At 36.8% G+C, this 25,281-nt stretch overlaps 1 protein-coding gene across 1 annotated transcript in view; it reads right to left on the bottom strand.

Annotated features, from left to right (window-relative positions):
* LOC142336504 (protein SSUH2 homolog) overlaps positions 1–25,281 on the bottom strand; it is a 611,495-nt gene that overhangs the window by 12,413 nt on the left and 573,801 nt on the right. The window contains exons 2-3 of the mRNA XM_075385391.1: positions 22,670–22,813; positions 1,217–1,478 (exon numbers count right to left, since the gene is read on the bottom strand). Coding sequence (XP_075241506.1) covers positions 1,217–1,478; positions 22,670–22,786 — 379 coding nt within the window. The 5' untranslated portion in view covers positions 22,787–22,813. The remainder of the gene's footprint in view (positions 1–1,216; positions 1,479–22,669; positions 22,814–25,281) is intronic.

Genomic DNA, 25,281 nt, shown 5'->3' with positions numbered 1-25,281 from the left:
AATGATGCATTTTGGATATTTATCGAGTAAATTAGAAAAAAACGGGCAAAATTTTACCTCAAAAAGACTCTCCACGGAAACGTAACTAAAACAATCCTCATTTGGAGTTAACAAATAATGTGTCAGCAGTTTTTAGGTGTGTTAAACCGTGAAATATAAACAAAGTAGACTAAAGAGCTTATTTCGCGCCATTTTTGATGTCCGAAAAAGTCTGCATTTGAAAAAACTCGCAAATTTTTAGCCAAAAAATGGGGGAAACAGTTCATCAACGCTTTTCTTTCTTCAAAGGCAAAATCAACAACACTCGCTATCAATTTTAACATTTCTCAGGAAAAATGGCAAGAAATGCGTAAAAACATGGAAAACGTGAACAAAAACAACGAAAAAGTCAAATGTTCACAAGGCTTTAAACCTCGATAACTCCGTGGAAAAAAGCGAAATTAAAAAAACCTTTTTTAATTATATATTCTAAAATGGAGTGGCTTTCTAATGATACTAATCACAACCCTCTACGATGAATAAATCGATCGATCGGTTAAAATTGACTGAACAAAAAACCAATTTGAGTGTATAGTTGCTCGCCACTAAAGTGGGTTGGAACAATAAACATATTTTAGTGATACTTCAAACAGGCCATTTTCATTAGCAAAATGGAAATAATTTACAGTAGACTGTTTTCGAAAACCTATTCATCAATAGAAAAAACAACAGTGGGTTCAATTTTAAAATCGATAGAGCTCAAATTTTCAAGGAGCGAGATTTCAATTAGCATTTTGAAGAATCTATCATTTTCAAATTGATTTTGCTGTTGAAATTGAAGCGCAATCTGTTCCCACTATTAAGTTTCAACAAAAAATTGAATGGAATTTTGAAATTAAAGATTCCTCAACTTTTCGATGTGTAGAAATTTGTCACTCGGTACTCATACTTCAGAATAATTATATTTTCGTAAAATGTTGAAAAAAATTATCAAGGAGTTGATAAAATCTTTTGCTGATATGCTTGCTTGACACTTTTTGTACAAAATTATTTTTTAACTTTTTTCTTAATTTTTTTGTACAAATATTCAACTCCTAGTAATTTAGTCAAATAAAATTTTAGAAAATAAACTGCTAAAATCTGGCTCCGCATTAATTCAGTTTCTTTGAAATAAGGGAACAAAAACAATCAAACTTGAAAAATGGGTCAAAAACCATAACACCAAACAGAAATTAACCTGGATTTGGATAGTACCCAGGTTGTCCTTGCGGCGGCGGTGGAGCAGAGGGTTCCACAGATGGATAAGCAAAGGGAGAAAATCCAGCAGACCCCACAGTTACTCCTCCCGTTGCAGTGCTGAAGTTAACCACTTCGAAGCCAGCAACTTCTGGGTCTGAGGATGGAGAGGAGCCTGGCTGAGAAGGATAAGGCGGAGCTGCTTCGCCTCCTTGTGCTGCTGCTGTTGGAAGAGGGTATGGCGGATTGGGTAGTCCATTTTCCTGTGAAATGAAAGATCTTAAGCTGTGTTTCAAGCACATATGGAAATATCAAACAAATGGCTTTCGAATGACAGTTCTGTTGTTTCGCTTAAAAAGATAATAGATCTTAATTTTTGTTTCAAGCGCACAAGAAATTACCAAGATTCAAAAAATTGGAAAAAATCAACTGACAATTAACTTCGTTATCATGATTTTAGTCATCAACACAACAGATTAGCGGTTTAATTAATCTAAAATCAGCAGTCCGTTTCTTTCTTTTCTTCAAAACAAGAAAAAGGCCTCTATTACAATATGCTTTTGTTCTCCCCACTTGGAACGAAAACTTGTGATTGGAGGCATTGAGATAGCTAGAGGGCTTTCTTCTGGATACATACTGTTGTTTTTCGGTTGATCAGAGCGCTAAAAATTGGCGTTAAAATTTGTTGTCTTTACTGATTAGGTGACACATAAAAAGATTTTTGAATCCATGTCAGTAGACATTTAGTCTACAGGTACGCTGCCCTCTCGAGTTTGGCAACAAATATTTGATAACTTTTATCCGATTACAACTGGAACGTCAAAATTATTTTTCAAGGTATAAAAGCTCCACCTTCATAGCGAAACGATCTCCATTTAGATCTACTTCCTCTTATGCACAGATTTGAGGCCTTTAAGATTACAAGTGCTGTATGGTTTGTCCCATTTAGAAGCGAGTCTGTCCACTCGTCTTCTGAGAAAACATTTGCTCTCTCTGGCCATCATACCGTCAACACTGAAAACTAAGGGAGTAAAAGCAATGTTTTTCCTGGCAAGCCTCTGGGTATTTTCTCCTCTTTCCGTCAGCACAGCTTTCCAGCACATCCTCTAGAATTCGTTCTTCGACAAAACAAAATTGTCTCTCTCTCTCTCTGACACTTGCTGTTAACCAACAAGAGTTTCCCGTTTTCAAATTCCGCTCCATTCTTTTCCTCTCTTAAGTGCATGTTAGTTCTAACAAGCCCTTATATGTAATACTCTGCTGGTACTTTGTTTCAAGCTGAAAACTTTGTTTGCTGCTGCGAACGTGAGTTTTGTGTGTGTCGACGTCCAATGTCGTACCATTCAAAATAGAATCCGAAATCAGGAAAGATGTTTTCTTCGACATTTCAAATTGCTCATTCGCTTTTACCACTGGGTTTGGAATACCTAATCCTCAATTCTTTTTCGGTTGATGATCTTTTCAAATTGATCCCCTATAAGGTTGCTCGAGCAAGCACCATCGTCAATTTGCTTTTCCTTTGAAGCCCCCCACTCATTGCGTGACAAAAAAATCAGAGCGCTAATAATTGGCGATGAAATTTTTTGTCTCTACTGATTGGTTGACATAGAAAAAGATTTTTGAATCGATGTCAGTAGACATTTAGCCTACAGGTACGCTGCCCTCTCGAGTTTGGCAATAAACATTTGATATTTTTATCCGATTACAACTGGAACATCAAAATTAATTTTTAAGGTATAAAAGCTCCATCTTCATAGCGAAACAATCTCCATTTAGATCGACATCCTTTTATGCACAGATTTGAGGCCCTTAAGATTGCAACATTCATCTCAGTTTGACCCAGTTCATGATAGTGCTGTATGGTTTGTCCCATTTAGAAGAGAGTCTGTCCGCCCGTCTTCTGAGATAACATTTGCTCTCTCTGGCCATCATACCCTCAACACCGAAAATTAACGGAGTAAAAGCGATATGTTTTTCCTGGCAAGCCTCTGAATATTTTCTCCTCTTTCCGCCCCGGCGTGATCTGCAAAAAAAGTTGTTTCGTCGGATTCTGCAATTTTTTTAATTGAAGGCAAAAGAGCAACACCAAAAAACAGCATTGAAAGACGGTCGCCTTGAGTTGTCCCTTCTTCGCTGCGGATAAAGACGTCAGTATTGCTCAGCACAAGATTAGCGCTTTCCTGGTAACTATTGTACAGAAAAGTGGAAGCTCTGGACCAAAGGGTTCAGGCGTTTAGTAGTGCGGAATTTCTGTTTATAGAACTGAATGCATTTTTTGTATCAAGCAGCAACAGACCAAAACCATTGGAGAAAGACCAGACCATAAACTTTTTCTCAGAAAACTCTCAAAGTCCACGACTCGATCCCTCCATGACCAATCTGAGAACTTAAGTCTCTCAATCTGGAGCTTTCGATTCCAAACCTAACTAACGCGTGAAACCAGTAGTTGACGTCTGATCCGAGGGTCCTGAACTACCAAAAAGTTTCCGGGCTTGTTTTTCAACTGTACTACTTGTTATATTCAGTTTTTCTAAGGGAGGAAGTTCTGATATGTTGAATGTTTCCTCCAATAATGGTGAGGCTTTCGGGTGCTTTTCTTGCAGAATTTCGGTCACCGTTCTTCCGTCTATTAAATCTGACGGCTTAAGAGCATTCGATGTGTTTTTATCTGCAAGGGACCTTGTTGCATTTTTGATGTTTCCTTCTTGAACCATCTTAGCGAATTCTCGGAGTTTCTCCTTAGGTTCGCTCTTTTGAGTTCTAACATCTTTGCTCGAGAATTGAGTGCATCTCTTATAATATTGAACAAGAAATAGAAATTTTTCAAACGACCACTCTTTCAATCTACTTTCAACTGTTATTTTTACATCTTTGGAGTGTCTCACCTTGTTGTCTCGTAGAGTACGAGAGCCGAAAAAACCAGAAGTCGCTCTGATGGAATATTTGATTTTAGGAACACCTCAACTTTGCAATTTAGCATCTCTGCATACTGTTTACCAATTTTTCGCGTGGGCAATCTGTAAAAATTGCAACTGCGTGTGCAAAGAGTAAAGAGTATTCATTCCATCTATTTTCCCAGAGCACTTCGTTCTCATGCCGCACGCTGTAATTTGTGTTTTTAAGTGGAGAAATTTTTCATCAGATTTCTTCTCCGCATCTGATAAAAAAAATTTATCTGCATGATTGTTGTCACCTAGATTAGGCCTCGCTAAATCTTGTGTTAAACCACTACAAGACTCAAATCTCTTAAATTGCTTGGGATTTTCAAAAGCATTTTGGATCAAGTGGTCTTCCTCATCGGTCATAACTGTACGCAGCTTGAGTTTTTCTACCAATTGCAGATAAATCCAAACTGAATAAGAGTCAAAAAGTGGTGTCATATTTGCTATTCCAATTCACATAATGGACTCTCGATTGTTTTCGTAGCCAATAACTTTTGCTTTGTATATGTTATTATCGTGATAAGAAATCCATATTTCATTGTTCTTATGAACAAAATACTCCTCGTGGATATCTTGGTTTTCGCTATAACTGAACTCGACGGATTCAAAACCTGGATCTTTTCTGTTGTATCAAGCTGATGACCTTGCACAGAACTAAGTGTGTTGTTCATGTTAAACAATAGCTGGACGCGCAAAAACAGTGAATAAATATAGGTTTCTAATTTCAATCAAATTTCGCTAGGCGTTCGTTCATTTAACTCGATTCAAGTCTATCGTGAAACCATAATCGCTGCGGTATAAATTGCAAAAGCCCAAGGAAAAATTTCACTTTTTTGGTACCTTTTTATTTTCCCTTTTCCGACTTGTGAATGAAAAACGCGCTTTGGGGACTGACTTGAGACAATTGTCTTCACAGGCAAACTGCCCAAGAAAACTTGGGGGACAGCCACCACAGGAAGCTTACGGGGGGGGGGGGGGTGTGGCACAAAAGTCGTGACTCCTGACGAATGAAGTTTATGGCAATCGCCGCAACCAATACCTGAAGCAACAATTTCACCAGACAACTGATATCAGGATCTTCGTCTAGCCCCAATAGCAGCAAATAGATTCCATATGCACTCCACAAATAAACAAAGAGGACGCAAAACAAGGCGGGCAAAAAAATACTTATATCGAGCTCAAGTTTCGATAGTGTTCTCCTTTTAATTGCGTGTTTTTCCTCCTGTTTTTTTAACAATATAAACAATCGAAATTGAAACCAACCCCGATTCTGCCAGTAATCAATGTCAACGTTCTTCACGAAAAATGGAGCAAAGGCCAAAAAAACGGCCTTCTCTTGATAAACTGAGGGACATTTGTACTTCCATTTTCTAAAACATTCTCGTTTAAGAGCTTTGTGGCTTTTTGCTCATATAAAGAAATATTTTAATTTGCCTGGTTTGAAGCCATCTCTTTGCACAGTTCAAATATTTCTATAATGATTTTTTTCCCGTTCTGGCTAACTTAATTCAAGTGATGTGCGATTATACAGATTATAAGCCATTTTCTGATTATTAACCATTTTCATGTTATTCAGATTATTAACCGTATTCTCGTTTAAAAAATTGTGAGAAGCAGCAAACGCCCTCTTTTATCTAATTGAACAACCTAAATTGAAATCCACTTCAAGAACACGATTGACAACGTCATAAAAGCATTGATTAGTTTTGGAATACATGGACTCCAAAGAAAAAAGTACCGCATTTGCTTAATTTTTGTGAAGTTTTTCAGATATAAACTTTAACTCGAATACCTGAAAAAAAAAACGTTTTCTGTTCAGATGCCTCTCTAACAGTTACACTCATTCCAATCTTCTATAAGTCCTCTTGCAAAAAAAACACCAGCACCTAATAAAACTTAACCAACTTACGTTGGAGACGTTTTCTGTGGCGGTTCAGTGTTTTGAGACTTTCCATTTTCATATAATACTTAACACTAACTAATTATAAGTTTAATCGGCTAACACTACCTAGTTCTTTAGTGCAAGTTTTCTTTTTCGGAAAATTCTACGTATATGGTCCCTAAGTGGGTTTAACTGAACGCGCCAACGAGTAGTTGTACCTGCAATTAATAGTTATTCCGAAAATGTTTGCGTCGATAGCACAAAAATAATTTAACAGATATATGTATTTTTTGCAACATTGTTGACTGTTAGAAAACATCAAACAATTACACTATCAAAAGAATGAAAAACCTACACGCATATATCAGTTGAGAACAACGCGAAACAAGATTGACAACTATCGAAAACAAAGAACTAATGGCAAACATAGATGAGTCAAAGTAATCGCCTCCCATCACCATCAACAGCTCTCGTTGAAGCATGAAACTTCATGCGCCTAACTAAGTGTCCTGGAGCCTCGAATACAGAGGATGCAGCAGGACAGCGAAACTGATTTTTGTCCCTAGATATGAGATGCTGTCAGAAGAGCTGTCCCCTTTTCGTGCAGAGAGTTTCCATGCCAGCTGTTCCAGCGCTTTTAAAATCTATGGGCCAGCTCGACAAGTTCGCGCAAAGACACGCGGACAAAACTTTCCTTTCAACATCAATTATTCTTCGTTCATATTTTCTTTTTTTTAAATAGATTCGTGATACTTCTAATCTTCGCTCCTGCTTTCGGGGCATTTTTTTGCTAGCGGGCAAATTTTGCATCAAGGTGTGTTTTGTTGAACATGGATTCCAAAAGTCCGTTAGACTTGATGTCTAATCTTGCATTATTAGTTGTCATTGATTTAGGAGCTAAGATTTAAGAGCTACGCTTCAAGCGGCCGAAGATGAGATTCGATCTCAAGATCATGACATACATCCTTTAACAAATTGGCAAAGGAATCGCAAAGTTCATTAGTAAAACCGGGAAAGATAACAAATAAATGCCAAAATGAAACACTGCAATAAGAATAAGTGGTAAATAAGATGTCAGAAGACCAGATTCCTGAATTTTTAAAAAATCGAAGGCACCAGAACAACGATGATGAAAAAAAGATGTTGCTTTCTACATTGATAATTTCCATAGAGCTCTAACTTTCAGATCCGCGCACTCAAAAAATTTGTCAACCTTTGAAAAGGGGGTAACTAACCCACTTTTAAAATCAAATATTACATCCCATTAATTGAGAGCTATCTTTCTTCGAAAGAATAAAGAATTCATTGTAGCTATAACTAACTGTGCAACACTGATTAAACTTAAATTCAACTGTATAGTTCAATCTTTAACTTTCTTGTCACATCAATCAGCTGTAACAAATCCAACTTTCCAATTTTTTTAGAAAATCTATCTATGTAAAACAGGAAACAAATTGCGAGAAAAAATTCGTACAATTTAAATTTCAAATTTTGTATATATGGAATCGTGGCAAACTCACATGAAAAGTTTATATCATTTTAGTTGTAAACATCCAACTTTAAGCTGTTAAAACTTGCTTACCTGATGATGCTAGTTATCGCGAAAACGTTTTTAATTATCTAATTATTATTGCCTTTTAGCAAATAACCTGTAAAGTCAATAGCAGCAGCCAAAGCCCAGGAAAGGCAGAGAAACGAGGTCCATTAAAAATGTAATGTTTTTAGGCCATAACAAAAATTTTGGCAGCCAGTTCCCTGTTCAATGCTATTAATACTGTGGCATATGACAGCAAACGGAAATTTTTACCAAAAAAAAACAAAACATTGCTTTCAACATCAATTATTCATCCTTCATTTTTTCTTTTTTTATAGATTCGTGATACATGTAGTCTTCGCTACTGCTTTCGGGGCATTTTTTGATAGCGGGCAAATTTCACATCAAAGTATGTTTTGTTGAACCTGGATTCCGAAAGTCCGTTAGACTTGATGTCTAATCTTGCATTCTCATCAGTAGCCATTGATTTAGGAGCTAAAATTTAAGAGCTAAGCTTCCAGCGGCCGAAGATGATATTCGCTCTCAAGATCATGACAGAAATCACTTAACAGATTGGCAAAGGATTCGAGAAATGCATTAGTGAAACCGGGGAAAACAAAAACAAATGCAAAAATGAAACGTTGCAATCAATATAAGGGGTATACAAGATGTCAGACCAGATTCATGAATTATTAAAAAATCGAAGGCACCGGAACACCGAAGATAAAAAAATCTATGGGCCAGCTCGACAAGTTCGCGCAAAGACACGCGGACAAAACTTTGCTTTCAACATCAATTATTCTTCGTTCATATTTTCTTTTTTTATAAATAGATTCGTGATACTTCCAATCTTCGCTCCTGCTTTCGGGGCATTTTTTTGCTAGCGGGCAAATTTTACATCAAGGTGTGTTTTGTTGAACCTGGATTCCGAAAGTCCGTTAGACTTGATGTCTAATCTTGCATTCTCATCAGTAGCCATTGATTTAGGAGCTAAAATTTAAGAGCTAAGCTTCCAGCGGCCGAAGATGATATTCGCTCTCAAGATCATGACAGAAATCACTTAACAGATTGGCAAAGGATTCGAGAAATGCATTAGTGAAACCGGGGAAAACAAAAACAAATGCAAAAATGAAACGTTGCAATCAATATAAGGGGTATACAAGATGTCAGACCAGATTCATGAATTATTAAAAAATCGAAGGCACCGGAACACCGAAGATAAAAAAATCTATGGGCCAGCTCGACAAGTTCGCGCAAAGACACGCGGACAAAACTTTGCTTTCAACATCAATTATTCTTCGTTCATATTTTCTTTTTTTATAAATAGATTCGTGATACTTCCAATCTTCGCTCCTGCTTTCGGGGCATTTTTTTGCTAGCGGGCAAATTTTACATCAAGGTGTGTTTTGTTGAACATGGATTCCAAAAGTCCGTTAGACTTGATGTCTAATCTTGCATTCTCATCAGTAGCCATTGATTTAGGAGCTAAAATTTAAGAGCTAAGCTTCCAGCGGCCGAAGATGATATTCGCTCTCAAGATCATGACAGAAATCACTTAACAGATTGGCAAAGGATTCGAGAAATGCATTAGTGAAACCGGGGAAAACAAAAACAAATGCAAAAATGAAACGTTGCAATCAATATAAGGGTTATACAAGATGTCAGACCAGATTCATGAATTATTAAAAAATCGAAGGCACCGGAACACCGAAGATAAAAAAATCTATGGGCCAGCTCGACAAGTTCGCGCAAAGACACGCGGACAAAACTTTGCTTTCAACATCAATTATTCTTCGTTCATATTTTCTTTTTTTATAAATAGATTCGTGATACTTCCAATCTTCGCTCCTGCTTTCGGGGCATTTTTTTGCTAGCGGGCAAATTTTACATCAAGGTGTGTTTTGTTGAACATGGATTCCAAAAGTCCGTTAGACTTGATGTCTAATCTTGCATTATTAGTTGTCATTGATTTAGGAGCTAAGATTTAAGAGCTACGCTTCAAGCGGCCGAAGATGAGATTCGATCTCAAGATCATGACATACATCCTTTAACAAATTGGCAAAGGAATCGCAAAGTTCATTAGTAAAACCGGGAAAGATAACAAATAAATGCCAAAATGAAACACTGCAATAAGAATAAGTGGTAAATAAGATGTCAGAAGACCAGATTCCTGAATTTTTAAAAAATCGAAGGCACCAGAACAACGATGATGAAAAAAAGATGTTGCTTTCTACATTGATAATTTCCATAGAGCTCTAACTTTCAGATCCGCGCACTCAAAAAATTTGTCAACCTTTGAAAAGGGGGTAACTAACCCACTTTTAAAATCAAATATTACATCCAATTAATTGAGAGCTATCTTTCTTCGAAAGAATAAAGAATTCATTGTAGCTATAACTAACTGTGCAACACTGATTAAACTTAAATTCAACTGTATAGTTCAATCTTTAACTTTCTTGTCACATCAATCAGCTGTAACAAATCCAACTTTCCAATTTTTTTAGAAAATCTATCTATGTAAAACAGGAAACAAATTGCGAGAAAAAATTCGTACAATTTAAATTTCAAATTTTGTATATATGGAATCGTGGCAAACTCACATGAAAAGTTTATATCATTTTAGTTGTAAACATCCAACTTTAAGCTGTTAAAACTTGCTTACCTGATGATGCTAGTTATCGCGAAAACGTTTTTAATTATCTAATTATTATTGCCTTTTAGCAAATAACCTGTAAAGTCAATAGCAGCAGCCAAAGCCCAGGAAAGGCAGAGAAACGAGGTCCATTAAAAATGTAATGTTTTTAGGCCATAACAAAAATTTTGGCAGCCAGTTCCCTGTTCAATGCTATTAATACTGTGGCATATGACAGCAAACGGAAATGTTTACCAAAAAAAAACAAAACATTGCTTTCAACATCAATTATTCATCCTTCATTTTTTCTTTTTTTATAGATTCGTGATACATGTAGTCTTCGCTACTGCTTTCGGGGCATTTTTTGATAGCGGGCAAATTTCACATCAAAGTATGTTTTGTTGAACCTGGATTCCGAAAGTCCGTTAGACTTGATGTCTAATCTTGCATTCTCATCAGTAGCCATTGATATAGGAGCTAAAATTTAAGAGCTAAGCTTCCAGCGGCCGAAGATGATATTCGCTCTCAAGATCATGACAGAAATCACTTAACAGATTGGCAAAGGATTCGAGAAATGCATTAGTGAAACCGGGGAAAACAAAAACAAATGCAAAAATGAAACGTTGCAATCAATATAAGGGGTATACAAGATGTCAGAGCAGATTCATGAATTATTAAAAATCGAAGGCACCGGAACACCGAAGATAAAAAAGATGTTGCTTCCCAGACTGATAATTTCCATACAGCTATAACTTTCAGATCCGAGAAGACTCAAAAATTTTATCTCACTTAAAGGAGAAGGTGGAAATATACCCATTTTTAAATTCAAATTTTTTATCCAATTAATTGGGAGCTATCTTTCTTCGGAAGAATAATGGATTCCTTGTAGCTATACCCAATTGCGCAACTTCGAATAAAATTAAATTCAACAATCTATTTCAATCTTTCAACTTTCTTGTAAGATCAATCAGCTGTAACAAATCCAACCTTCCTATTATTTATAAAATCTATCCATCTACATTTGAGCACTTGGGAAAACTTGCAAAACAGGAAGCAAATTGAGAAAATTTTCGTTTAATTTAAATATCAAAATTTGTATATATGGAATCGTGGCAAACTCACATGATAAGTTTATATCAATTTAGTTGTAAACCTTCCAACTTTAAGCTGTTAAAACTTCCTAACCTGATGATGCTAGTTATCGCGAAACGTTTTTAATTATCTAATTATTATTGACTTAGTCCTTTTAGTAAATAACCTGTAAAGTCAATAGCAGCAGCCAAAGCCCAGGAAAGGCAGAGAAACGAGGTCCATTAAAAATGTAATGTTTTTAGGCCATAACAAAAATTTTGGCAGCCAGTTCCCTGTTCAATGCTATTAATACTGTGGCATATGACAGCAAACGGAAATGTTTACCAAAAAAAAAACAAAACATTGCTTTCAACATCAATTATTCATCCTTCATTTTTTCTTTTTTTATAGATTCGTGATACATGTAGTCTTTGCTACTGCTTTGGGGGCATTTTTGATAGCGGGCAAATTTCACATCAAAGTATGTTTTGTTGAACCTGGATTCCGAAAGTCCGGTAGACTTGAAGTCTAATCTTGCATTCTCATCAGTAGCCATTGATTTAGGAGCTAAAATTTAAGAGCTAAGCTTCCAGCGGCCGAAGATGATATTCGCTCTCAAGATCATGACAGAAATCACTTAACAGATTGGCAAAGGATTCGAGAAATGCATTAGTGAAACCGGGGAAAACAAAAACAAATGCGAAAATGAAACGTTGCAATCAATATAAGGGGTATACAAGATGTCAGAAGACCAGATTCATGAATTATTAAAAAATCGAAGGCACCGGAACACCGAAGATAAAAAAGATGTTGCTTCCCAGACTGAAAATTTCCATACAGCTATAACTTTCAGATCCGAGAAGACTCAAAAATTTTATCTCACTTAAAGGAGAAGGTGGTAATATACCCATTTTTAAATTCAAATTTTTTATCCAATTAATTGGGAGCTATCTTTCTTCGGAAGAATAATGGATTCCTTGTAGCTATACCCAATTGCGCAACTTCGAATAAACTTAAATTCAACAATCTATTTCAATCTTTCAATTTTCTTGTCATATCAATCAGCTGTAACAAATCCAACCTTCCTATTATTTATAAAATCTATCCATCTACATTTGAGCACTTGGGAAAACTTGCAAAACAGGAAGCAAATTGAGAAAATTTTCGTTTAATTTAAATATCAAAATTTGTATATATGGAATCGTGGCAAACTCACATGATAAGTTTATATCAATTTAGTTGTAAACCTTCCAACTTTAAGCTGTTAAAACTTCCTAACCTGATGATGCTAGTTATCGCGAAACGTTTTTAATTAACAAATTATTATTGACTTAGTCCTTTTAGCAAATAACCTGTTAAGTCAATAGCAGCAGCCAAAGCCCAGGAAAGGCAGAGAAACGAGGTCCTTTAAAAATGTAATGTTTTTAGGCCATAACAAAAATTTTGGCAGCCAGTTCCCTGTTCCATGCTATTAATACTGTGGCATATGACAGCAAGCGGAAATGTTTACCAAACAAAACAAAACATTGCTTTGAACATCAATTATTCATCCTTCATTTTTTCTTTTTTTATAGATTCGTGATACATGTAGTCTTCGCTACTGCTTTCGGGGCATTTTTTGATAGCGGGCAAATTTCACATCAAAGTATGTTTTGTTGAACCTGGATTCCGAAAGTCCGTTAGACTTGATGTCTAATCTTGCATTCTCATCAGTAGCCATTGGTTTAGGAGCTAAGATTTAAGAGCTTAGCTTCCAGCGGCCGAAGATGATATTTGCTCTCAAGATCATGACAGACATCACTTAACAGATTGGCAAAGGATTCGAGAAGTGCATTAGTGAAACCGGAGAAAACAAAAACAAATGCGAAAATGAAACGTTGCAATAAATATAAGTGTTATACAAGATGTCAGAAATCCGGATTCCTGAATTATTAAAAAATCGAATGCACCAGAACACCGATGATGACAAAAAATGTTGCTTCCTAGATTGGTAATTTTCATACAGCTATAACTTTCAGATCCGAGAAGACTCAAAAATTTTGTCACTCTTAAAGCAAAGGGCGGTAACTACCCCATTTTTAAATTCAAATTTTCTATCCAATTAATTGGGATCTATCTTTCTTCGGAAGAATAATGGATTCGTTGTAGCTATACCCAATTGCGCAACTTCAATTAAACTTAAATTCAACTGTCTATTTCAATCTTTCAACTTTCTTGTCACATCAATCGGCTGTAACATATCCAACCTTCCTATTTTTTTTATAAAATCTATCCATCTACATTTGAGCACTTGGGAAAACTTGCAAAACAGGAAGCAAATTGAGAGAAAAGTTTCGTTTATTAAATTTCAAATTTTGTATATAGGGAATCGTGGCAAACTCACGTAAGTTCAAATCATTTTAGTTGTAAACACTCCAACTTTAAGTTGTTAAAACTTCCTAACCTGATAATGCTACTTATAGCGAAAACATTTGTTTTAATTAATTATTATTGAGTTAGTCCTTTTAGCAACTAACTTGTAAAGTCAATAGCAACAACGAAAGCTCAGGAAAGGCAGAGAAACGATGTCCTTTGAAAATGTGATGTTTTTATGCCATAATGAAACTTTGGCAGCCAGTTCCCTGTGCCATGCGATTAATACGGTGACATATGACACCAAGCAGAAATTGTTACCACATCACAGCAGTACCGGGGTTGAACCTGAAACCATTTGCCAATAACTAAATGAAGAACATCAGACACCTGATCGGATCCAGTAGAACATTGAACAAACGGAGAGACCTGATCATGTCACGATGCAATAAATAAATCCTTAACAAAAGAAGTCGAATTCAAGGCCGTGCAGCACCCATGACCTGGGTGAGTACCTGAAGAGTAATAAAATTAGATTTCTTGCGATTGTTTGTCAGAGAGAAAATACTCCTTATATATTCCCAGAACTCCTTAAGACCGGGACACTAATCATAGAGGTGACCAAGCACATTATTTCAAGGCAAAAAGCAACTGTCATTTCAAGGAGAAAGTGTAGACATCAAAATTTTTCGTTCCATTAATCTTCTTTCAACTAAAAATCTTAGTCGCATATTGGACGCCAACTCAAAAAGAATGAATCATAAGGTAGAAAAACTGTCAAAACGCCAGGATAGACCACTACGCGACAATGATGGCGCAATTAAAACACTTGACAAGTTGGAATTACCTGTTTTTGTTCAAGATCTTCTTGCTTACGGGCCGAAGCACCCGAAAAAGGACAAAATTAATGAAAATCTCTCAGATATTGATAAATTAGTGAATAATCTGAGACAAAATGGTGTAAACGGTGAAAAAAACCTGAAGGATTGAAGCATCTGCTAAATGGTACACTAGGATTCAATGGTACACAAGAGAGAAGCACCGGTGGATAGAGCTCTGTCAAAAGTAACCAAGTATCTTGGAGAACATGACCTCCTAGCAGTACCTTTTGAAAGGTAATGGTTGTTGCGTAATGAGAAAGTCGAAATACCAAACAAAACTCGACCAAGATCTTGATTGTCCTAAGATTTCACGGATAAACGCAAGTAATGACATCATAACAAAAATTGAAAAGGATATTAACAGCACTTTATTGGATATGAAGAAACAGGAGTTGATAGGCAAGAAAATTCATCAAAAGTTGATGTCAACTGGCGCACAACCCGCCAGACTTTATCTGGCTAAAGTGCACAAGAAAGACACGCCATTGGGCCCTGTTCTGACAACACAAGGAAGTCCGTACTACAACTTGAACACAATTTTAACGCCGCTCATTGAACGAGTTGCCAGTATTGATTAAGTCTAATGTTGACGCGAAACAACGGTGCATTGAGAACATACATAAAACAACTGAAAAACTTAGAAAAACGATAGACCGTCGCCTTAAGAGTGTTTTTCATTGAAAATGCATAAATAATGTTTTGATTCAAGATATTTTGAAGCTTGGTGTTCCAAAAAAAGAAAGTTTTTTTTCTGAGCAAGCCGTAAAAAATTTTCAGTGTAGATTATTGAAAGAGGAATGGAAAAAAGCGAAAAATAACGCAGAAGACCTCCGGACAAAAGCTGATGAAAGCAGGTCTGAACTGAGAAAAAAGTAGATAAAAAAATTTTTTGTTCCATTAATCTTCCTTCGACTCAAAATCTTAATCGCATATTGGACGTCAACTCAAAAAGAATGAATCATAAGCTAGAAAAACTCAAAATGCCAGGATAGACCGCTACGCGACAATGATGGCGCAATTAACACTTAAAAACTTGGAATTACCTGTCTTTGTTCAAAATCTTTCATACTGGCCGCAAAAGGACAAATTTATTGAAACTCATTTTCTCTCACATATTGACAAATTAGTGAATAATCTGAGGCAAAATGGAGTAAATAATGAAAAACCCAGAGAGATTGAAGCATCTGCTAAATGGTACGCTAAGAACCAGAGAGAAACACCGATGTATGGAGTGACAATTATCTCAAAGAACATGAACTCCTAGCAGTACATTTTGATAAAGGTAATAACTCGACCAAGCTCTTGATTGTCCTAAGATTTCACGGATAAACGCAAGTAATGACATCATAACAAAAATTGAAAAGGATATTAACAGCACTTTATTGGAAATGAAAAAACAGGAGTTGATAGGCAAGAAAATTCATCAAAAGTCGATGTCAACTGGTGCACAACCCGCCAGACGTCATGGTCTGGCTAAAGTGCACAAGAAAGACACACCATTGCGCCCTGTTCTGTCAATACCCGGAAGTCCTTACCACAACATGAAAAAATTTTTAACGCCGCTCTTTGAACGAGTGTCCAGTGTTGGTTAAGTCTAATGGTGACGCGAAAAAACGGTGGATGAAGAACATACCTTAGACACCTGAAAAACTAAGAAAAACGATTGAACGGTGTTTCAAGAGTGTTTATCCTTGAAAAAAGTGTAAATAATGAATTGATTCCAGATTATTCGAAGTTTCGTATTCCAAAAAACGAAGTTTTTTCTGAGCAAGGCGTAAATTTTCATTCAGTGTAGATTATTGAAAGAGGAATGTAAAAAAGCGAAAGATAACGTAGAAGACCTCCGAAGAAGAACTGATGAAAGCAGGTCTGAACTGAGAAAAAAGTAGATAAAAAAATTTTTCGTTCCATTAATCTTCCTTCTACTCAAAATCTTATTCGCATAATGGACGCCAACTCAAAAAGAATGAATCATAAGCTAGAAAAACTGTCAAGATAGACCACTACGCGACAATGATGGCGCAATTAAAACACTTGACAACTTGGAATTACCTGTTTTTTTCAAGATCTTTCTTACGGGCCGAAGCACCCGGAAAAGGATATTAATGAAACTCATTTTCTCTCAGATATTAATAAATTAGTGAATAATCTGAGACAAAATGGAGTAAATGGTGACAAGCTCTCAGAGATTGAAGCCTCTGCTAAATGGTACACTAAGAACCACAGAGAAACAGCGGTGGATAGAGGTCTGTAAAAAGTGACCAAGTATCTTAAAGAACATGACCTCTTAGCAGTAATGGTTTTTGCGTAATGAGAAAGTCAACATACCAAAAAAACTCGACCAAGCTCTTGAGTGTCCTCAATTTACACGGATAGACGCAAGTGGTGAAATCAACAAAAATTGAAAAGGATATTAACAGCACTTTATTGGACATAAAAAAAACAGGACTTGATAGGCGAGAAAATTTATGAAAAGTTGATGTCAACTGGTGCACAACCCCCCAAACTTTATGGTCTGGCTAAGGAGCACAAGAAAGACACACCATTGGGCCCTGTTCTGACAACACAAGGAAGACCGTACTACAACTTGAACAAAATTTTAACGCAGCTCTTTGAACGAGTGTCCAGTGTTGATTAAGTCTAATGTTGTCGCGAAACAACGGTGCATGGAGAACATACATAAGACAAATGAAAACTTAGAAAAACGATAGAACGTTGCTTTAAGAGTGTTTTTCATTGAAAATGTGTAAATAATGTTTTGATTCCAGATTTTTTGAAGTTTGGTGTTCAAAAGAAAAGTTTTTTTGAGCAAGACGTAACAATTTTTCAGTGTAGATTATTGAAAGACGAATGGAAAAAAGCGAAAAATGACGTAGAAGACCTCCGGACAAAAGCTGATGAAAGCAGGTCTGAACTGAGAAAAAAAGATTTAAAAAAATTCTTTAATTAATCTTCCTTCTACTCAAAATCTTATTCGCATATTAGACGCCAACTCAAAAAGAATGGATCATAAGCTAGAAAAACTCAAAACGCCAGGATAGACCGCTACGCGACAATGCTGGCGCAATTAAAACACTTGACAACTTGGAATTACCTGTCTTTGTTCAAGATCTTCTTTCATACTGGCCGAAAAAGGACAAATTTATTGAAACTCATTTTCTCTCACATATTGATAAATTAGTGAATAATCTGAGGCAAAATGGAGTAAATAGTGAAAAACCCAGAGAGATTGAAGCATCTGCTAAATGGTACGCTAAGAACCAGAGAGAAACACCGATGGATAGAGTGACAAGTATCTTAAAGAACATGAACTCCTAGCAGTACATTTTGATAAAGGTAATAACTCGACCAAGCTCTTAATTGTTCTAAGATTTCACGGATAAACGCAAGTAATGACATCATAACAAAAATTGAAAAGGATATTAACAGCACTTTATTGGACATAAAAAACGGGACTTGATAGGCGAGAAAATTTATCAAAAGTTGATGTCAACTGGTGCACAACCCCCCAAACTTTATGGTCTGGCTAAAGTGCACAAGAAAGACACACCATTGGGCCCTGTTCTGACAACACAAGGAAGTCCGTACTACAACTTGAACAAAATTTTAACGCCGCTCTTTGAACGAGTGTCCAGTGTTGATTAAGTCTAATGTTGTCGCGAAACAACGGTGCATGGAGAACATACATAAGACAAATGAAAACTTAGAAAAACGATAGAACGTTGCTTTAAGAGTGTTTTTCATTGAAAATGTGTAAATAATGTTTTGATTCCAGATTTTTTGAAGTTTGGTGTTCAAAAGAAAAGTTTTTTTGAGCAAGACGTAATAATTTTTCAGTGTAGATTATTGAAAGACGAATGGAAAAAAGCGAAAAATGACGTAGAAGACCTCCGGACAAAAGCTGATGAAAGCAGGTCTGAACAGAGAAAAAAAGATTTAAAAAAATTCTTCAATTATTCTTCCTTCTACTCAAAATTTTATTCGCATATTAGACGCCAACTCAAAAAGAATGGATCATAAGCTAGAAAAACTCAAAACGCCAGGATAGACCGCTACGCGACAATGCTGGCGCAATTAAAACACTTGACAACTTGGAATTACCTGTCTTTGTTCAAGATCTTCTTTCATACTGGCCGAAAAAGGACAAATTTATTGAAACTCATTTTCTCTCACATATTGATAAATTAGTGAATAATCTGAGGCAAAATGGAGTAAATAGTGAAAAACCCAGAGAGATTGAAGCATCTGCTAAATGGTACGCTAAGAACCAGAGAGAAACACCGATGGATAGAGTGACAAGTATCTTAAAGAACATGAACTCCTAGCAGTACATTTTGATAAAGGTAATAACTCGACCAAGCTCTTAATTGTTCTAAGATTTCACGGATAAACGCAAGTAATGACATCATAACAAAAATTGAAAAGGATATTAACAGCACTTTATTGGACATAAAAAAACGGGACTTGATAGGCGAGAAAATTTATCAAAAGTTGATGTCAACTGGTGCACAACCCCCCAAACTTTATGGTCTGGCTAAAGTGCACAAGAAAGACACACCATTGGGCCCTGTTCTGACAACACAAGGAAGTCCGTACTACAACTTGAACAAAATTTTAACGCCGCTCTTTGAACGAGTGTCCAGTGTTGATTAAGTCTAATGTTGACGCGAAACAACGGTGCATGGAGAACATAAATAAGACAACTGAAAAACTTAGAAAAACGATAGAACGTTGCTTTAAGAGTGTTTTTCATTAAAAATGTGTAAATAATGTTTTGATTCCAGATTTTTTGAAGTTTGGTGTTCAAAAGAAAAGTTTTTTTTTGAGCAAGACGTAATAATTTTCCAGTGTAGATTATTGAAAGAGGATTGAAAAAAGCGAAAAATAACGTAGAAGACCTCCGGACAAAGGCTGATGAAAGCAGGTCTGAACTGAGAAAAAAGTAGATAAAATTTTTTGTTCCATTAATCTTCCTACTCAAAATCTTATTCGCATATTGGACGCCAACTCAAAAAGAATGAATCATAAGCTAGAAAAACTGTCAAAACGCCAGGATAGACCACTACGCGACAATGATGGCGCAATTAAAACACTTGACAACTTGGATTTACCTGTTTTTGTTCAAGATCTTCTTGCTTACGGGTCGAAGCACCCGAAAAAGGACAAAATTAATGAAACTCATTTCCTCTCAGATATTGATAAATTAGTGAATAATCTGAGACAAAATGGAGTAAACGGTGAAAAAAACCTGAGGGATTGACGCATCTGCTAAATGGTACACTAGGATTCAATGCTACACCGGAGAGAAGCACCGGTGGATAGAGGTCTGTCAAAAGTGACCAAGTATGTTGGAGAACATGACCTCCTAGCAGTACGTTTTGAAAGGTAATCATTGTTGCGTAATGAGAAAGCCGACATACCAAACAAAACTCGACCAAGATCCTGATTGTCCTAAGGTTTCACGGTTAAACGCAAGTAATGACATCATAACAAAAAATGAAAAGGATATTAACAGCACTTTATTGGACATGAAAAAACAGGAGTTGATAGGCAAGAAAATTCATCAAAAGGCGATGTCAACTGGTGCAAAACCCGCCAGACGTCATGATCTGGCTAAGGTGCGCAAGAAAGACCCGCCATTGCGCCCTTTTCTGTCAATATCAGATAGTCCGTACCACAACTTGAATAATTTTTTAACGCCACTCTTTGAACGAGTGCCTGGGGCAAACATCGAAACCTCCAGCTTGCAAGCGAGAGAAAAACATGAAAATATTGAACTTGAGAAAAATGAGCAAATTTCTTTAGATGTAAAAAACTTGAAAAAATGATTGACGTAAGTCAAACACAGAGTGTGATAATTAAAGATCCCAAAAAATGTCCAGATTGCCATCGAAAAAATGCTTAGAACAGCAAAGCTGTCGAGTGTAAAAAATGGGAGAACTGGTTCCATATCAAATGCCAAACTATAGCAAAGCAATACGAAAAATTGCAGGATGTCGTTTGGATATGTCTGAACTGCAAAAATATGCCAATAGGTGACTATGGCAGAAAAAGAAAAATTTTTGAAAGATTTTTAGATGATATTATTTGTACCGTAAAAGACGACCCCAATAAATTGCTTCAAGCGGTCACCGATTTGCACTTAAATTTAGAATTCGCTCTTGAAACTAATTTATAAGCGCCAATTAGCATTTTTGGATATGGCAGTGCACGTCAATAAACAAAGATTGATAACTTCTACTATCCTCAATTTCCGAACTTGTACACCGGTTCAACAAAAGAAGAACATTACTGAAAGGACAATCCATAGGCTAGTGCGCTGCATGAGTAATTGAAAAAACTTTGACGAAGCTTTAAAAGTTAATGAAAAAATTTGGCTAAAAAATCAATATCCAGAGAGTTGGTCTTCAAAAGTAGTAACTGCAAAGTTACCAAAAAATTTCAACACAACCAAAGAAACTGAACAAGCCTGTCACAAAAACCACTTGAATCATTAAGGAAAAAGAGAAATGAAATACCATCGTTATTTCTGCAATACAGGTAACCTTAGCCTAGGGCTTAAGGAAAAACTAAATACTGCAGCGGAAATAAATGTGATCTTCACAACCCACAAACGCAAGACACGTTTATCAACCTTGAAATTGGGGTTTGAGAAGCATCTGAAGTCTCATGTGGTTTTACCAGATAACTTGTAGTGAAAGTAATTCCAACTATGTCGGGCAGACCTGCAGACATATCGCCAAGGATTTCGGAGCATCAAAAAACAGATTCCTCAGTTGGACAACATGTGAGTGAATGTTGTGGCTCTTCGCGAGCTGTTGAGTGGCGGAAATTTACATAATGATGAAATCCAATTCGAGTTGATTGCGAAATTTTAAGAACGAGCGTCTTTCAAAGCAATGGAATAAAATAGTAAAAGGAATGGAATAAAACAGCAAAAAACTTGCAAAACTGGAAACAAATTGAGAGAAAAAATTCGTTAAATTTAAATTTCAAATTTTGTATCAATGCAATCGTGACAAACTCACACGAAAAGTGTAAATCATTTAAGTTGTAAACACTCCAACTTTAATTGTTAAAACTTCCTAAACTGATGATGCTAGTTATTGCGAAAACGTGTTTTAATTAACTAATTATTATTGACTTAGTCCTTATAGCAAAAATTAAATGATTTTATACTATCAATTCATAACATCAGGATTAACTATTAAACAATACATTCAACAATATTCATAGGTGAAATCTCATTTAGTTGTTTTAGCTCATACTTTCAGAGGACGTTTACTTAAAAATAACACAAACAAATGCGAAAATGAAACATTGCAATAAGAATAAGTGGTATACAAGATGTCAGAAGACCAGATTCATGAATTATTAAAATAATCGAAGGCAATGGAACACCGAAGATAAAAAACATGTTGCTTCCCAGACTGATAATTTCCATACAGCTATAACTTTCAGATCCGAGAAGACTCAAAAATTTTATCACTCTTAAAGGAGAAGGGGGTATACACCCAATTTTTAAATTCAAATTTTCCATCCAATTAATTGGGAGCCATCTTTCTTAGGAAGAATAATGGATACGTTGTAGCTATTTCCAATTGTGCAACTTCAATTTTTAAATTCAACTGTCTATTTCAATCTTTAAACTTTCTTGTCACATCAATCAGTTGCAACAAATCCAACTTTCCTATTTTTATAAAATCTATCCATCTACATTTGAGCACTTGAAAAAAAACTCGCAAAACAGGAAACAAATTGAGAGAAAAATTTCGTTTAATTTAAATTTCGAATTTTGTAGATATGGAATCGTGGCAAACTCGCATGATAAGTTTAAATCATTTTAGTTGTAAACACTCCAACTTTAAGTTGTTAAAAATTCCTAACGTGATTATGCTAGTTATTGAGAAAACGTGTTTTAATTAACTAATTATTATTGACTAAGTCCTTATAGCAAAAATTGAATGATTTTATATTATCATTTTATAACATCAGGATTAACTATTAAACAATGCATTCAACAATATTCATGGGCAAAATCTCATTTAGTTGTTTCGGTCATGACGTGAATGTTTTAGCTCATACTTTCAGAGGAAGTGTACTTGAACATAATTAAAACCTCAACATTGCTACTGTTCTCCTTTAAAATTATTTCCTTACTGTAGATTGTGGTGGGAAAGAAGAGTTCTGTGAGAATGCATCCCCTCCTGGCAGAGATCTTGCTCCCTCAACATACGCTGAATGTGATAACGCCTCTTCGTAACTAGGAGGTTCCATTCATTAGCAACTGTCTGGGAATTATCTGAAATATTCTAAAAATTAGAATGCATAATAGAGCTCGTGCCTTCTAATTGCATTATACAAGCGAAGTGGAAAAGTACTAAAAAACAGAAAATAACTGGAAAACTACTAAAAAAACAGAACATTTGCTCTGAATCAGCCATTTAGAGTCCGCGTAGGACAATCCAATGGATGAGCAGTGATCCCCTACTATGAGACATCACTGCATCATATATAATTTAAAGACAAGGCACAATAGCTCTTTCAGAGCTGCGTCATGAGAATAAAATTTCTATATAAATTACACATCACTACATCGTATATAATTTTAAAGACAAGGCACAATAGCTCTTTCAGAGCTGCGTCTTGAGAATAAAATTTCCATATAAACTTACAGATCACTTCATCGTATATAAATTTAAAGACAAGGCACTATAACTATTTTAGAGGTGCGTCATGAGAATTGAATATCTATATAAGTTATTTTGTTATGAATCTAGTTTCCCTCCCGCACTATGGCACTGCAAGAACTATCGGGTCTTTCCCATAATAGCTCCCCCCACGTTTAGTGGTCAGATAACCTACAGCCACCCCCCCATCATGGTAATTATACCATAATGGGGGGCTTAAACTTCATGGGGGCTATAATTGCAAGGGTCCCCTACGTACGGGAGCCATCTGGTGTCATACGTGTTTAAAATATTTTAACGTGAAATGCAGTGGCCTAGCCGCAACGAAAGAGTGGACCAAACTTCAGCTGCAAAAGCTGCTCTGAGGTCACCGCAGCCACCGAAACAGCAATCGCAACGCCAGCACCACACAATGATTTGAGAGTTCCCGACACTGCACTCATAGATCCTGCAACATCGCACGCCCCCGAACGTTCCGTCGCCGCACCATCGGATGATTTTTGGGATAACTTCCAGGCTCATCACGCGGTAACAGTGCGCGAAATATACCGCAAGGTCGTCACATGGAAGCCCTCGTTCTTCACGCTCAGTAAGACAGGGGAACAGTTCGCCGAAGCCCTTCACAGTGTCCTCTCCCCGATTGCCGTAAACACGGATAGATCCGACATATCTTTCACCCTCTGTATGATACTTCCGCACTTAACTCTCAGTCGAACAAAGAACACGGACGGTGGATTGAACAATAAGACCATCAAGCGTAGACTGCGTACATGGCACAGTTGCAACTTCTCAGAATCGTTCTGTGAAGCGAAGGCAATCCAAATGAGAATGAATTCAAGGAACAAAAAGCAACACTCTGACGTCAAGATGTTCAACGATTTTATGTCTCGTGGTAAGATCAGTAATGCTATTCGCGTTCTTTCGGATGAGCATAAAGGCGGCGCGCTCGCACCTACCGATCTCACAGACTGTAGAGCGGTCCTCGAGATTTTACGCGACAAATATTCTGAAGGGCAACCTTTGGAGCCCAACTTCATTGAGAGCCAACATCCACGCTCGCTTCCCTACCATCCCTCTGTTTTCGACAAAATGAATGCTAGGCTTGTCCGAAAGCATGCAATGAGGACTCTTGGCAGTGCAGTGCCTTCAGGTCTCGACGCCGATGATTGGCGTAGACTACTTTCTGCTTTAGGGCAGGCCACGAGTTTCTGCTTTAGGGCAGACCACGAGTTTGCTAAGAGGCTGGCCACGTCCATAATACCACCAGATGATTTGATTGCATACAATGGTTGTCGACTAGTGGCTCTAGATAAATGTTCAGGTGTGAGACCTATTGGTATTGGTGAAGTAATGCGTCGTATCACCGGACGCATAATCGTCGACTGCATCAGGCAAGATCTAAAATCCCTCGGTGGAAACATGCAGCTGGGCCTGGGCCAGAAATGCGGCATAGAACATGCCATACATTCGCTTCACAACGGTTCTGATAATCCCGAAAACGAAGCAATTCTACTAATGGATGCCAAAAACGCATTTAATGTGCTCAATAGGCGAACAGCATTAGAGAACGTGAAAGTCTTATGTCCAGCATTGCTTGTTGTCTTACGGAATTCCTATTGCTATCCGTCTCATCTCTGCATCGGTAAGTTGACCATTCTGTCTCAGGAAGGTACGACAAAACGTGATCCCCTTGCGATGGCAATGTATGGAATCGCAATCCTACCACTAATATCAAGACTTCGCAATAAATAAATGAAACAAAAATGGTATGCTGATGATGTTGGCGTCGGTAAGTTAAAAGATATCAGGGCACTCTTCGTCAAACTCACTCAGCTTGGTCCCAAGTACGGATATCTTGTCAATCCTCCGAAGTGTCAGTTGATAATTAAGCCAGGAGGCAAGCGCCAAGCGTCGACTGAGTGTGTAGGCAGAAATCTGGAAATCATGCTGTGCGCTCGAGTCCTGGGATCTGTTATCGGTAGTTCTGAGGCCAGTAAGAATTTTCTGAAAGATGCAGAAATTAAATACACAAAAAGTTTGGACAGGCTTGGTCAATTTGCTCTCACCTCTCCCCAGAATGCC

This window comes from Convolutriloba macropyga, chromosome 3 (assembly GCF_964194025.1).
Source record: "Convolutriloba macropyga chromosome 3, txConMacr16.3, whole genome shotgun sequence".
NCBI classification, from domain to species: Eukaryota; Metazoa; Xenacoelomorpha; order Acoela; family Convolutidae; genus Convolutriloba; species Convolutriloba macropyga.
The sequence above is the reverse complement of the archived record's forward strand: the minus strand, read 5'-3'. Positions and strand labels throughout refer to the sequence as shown.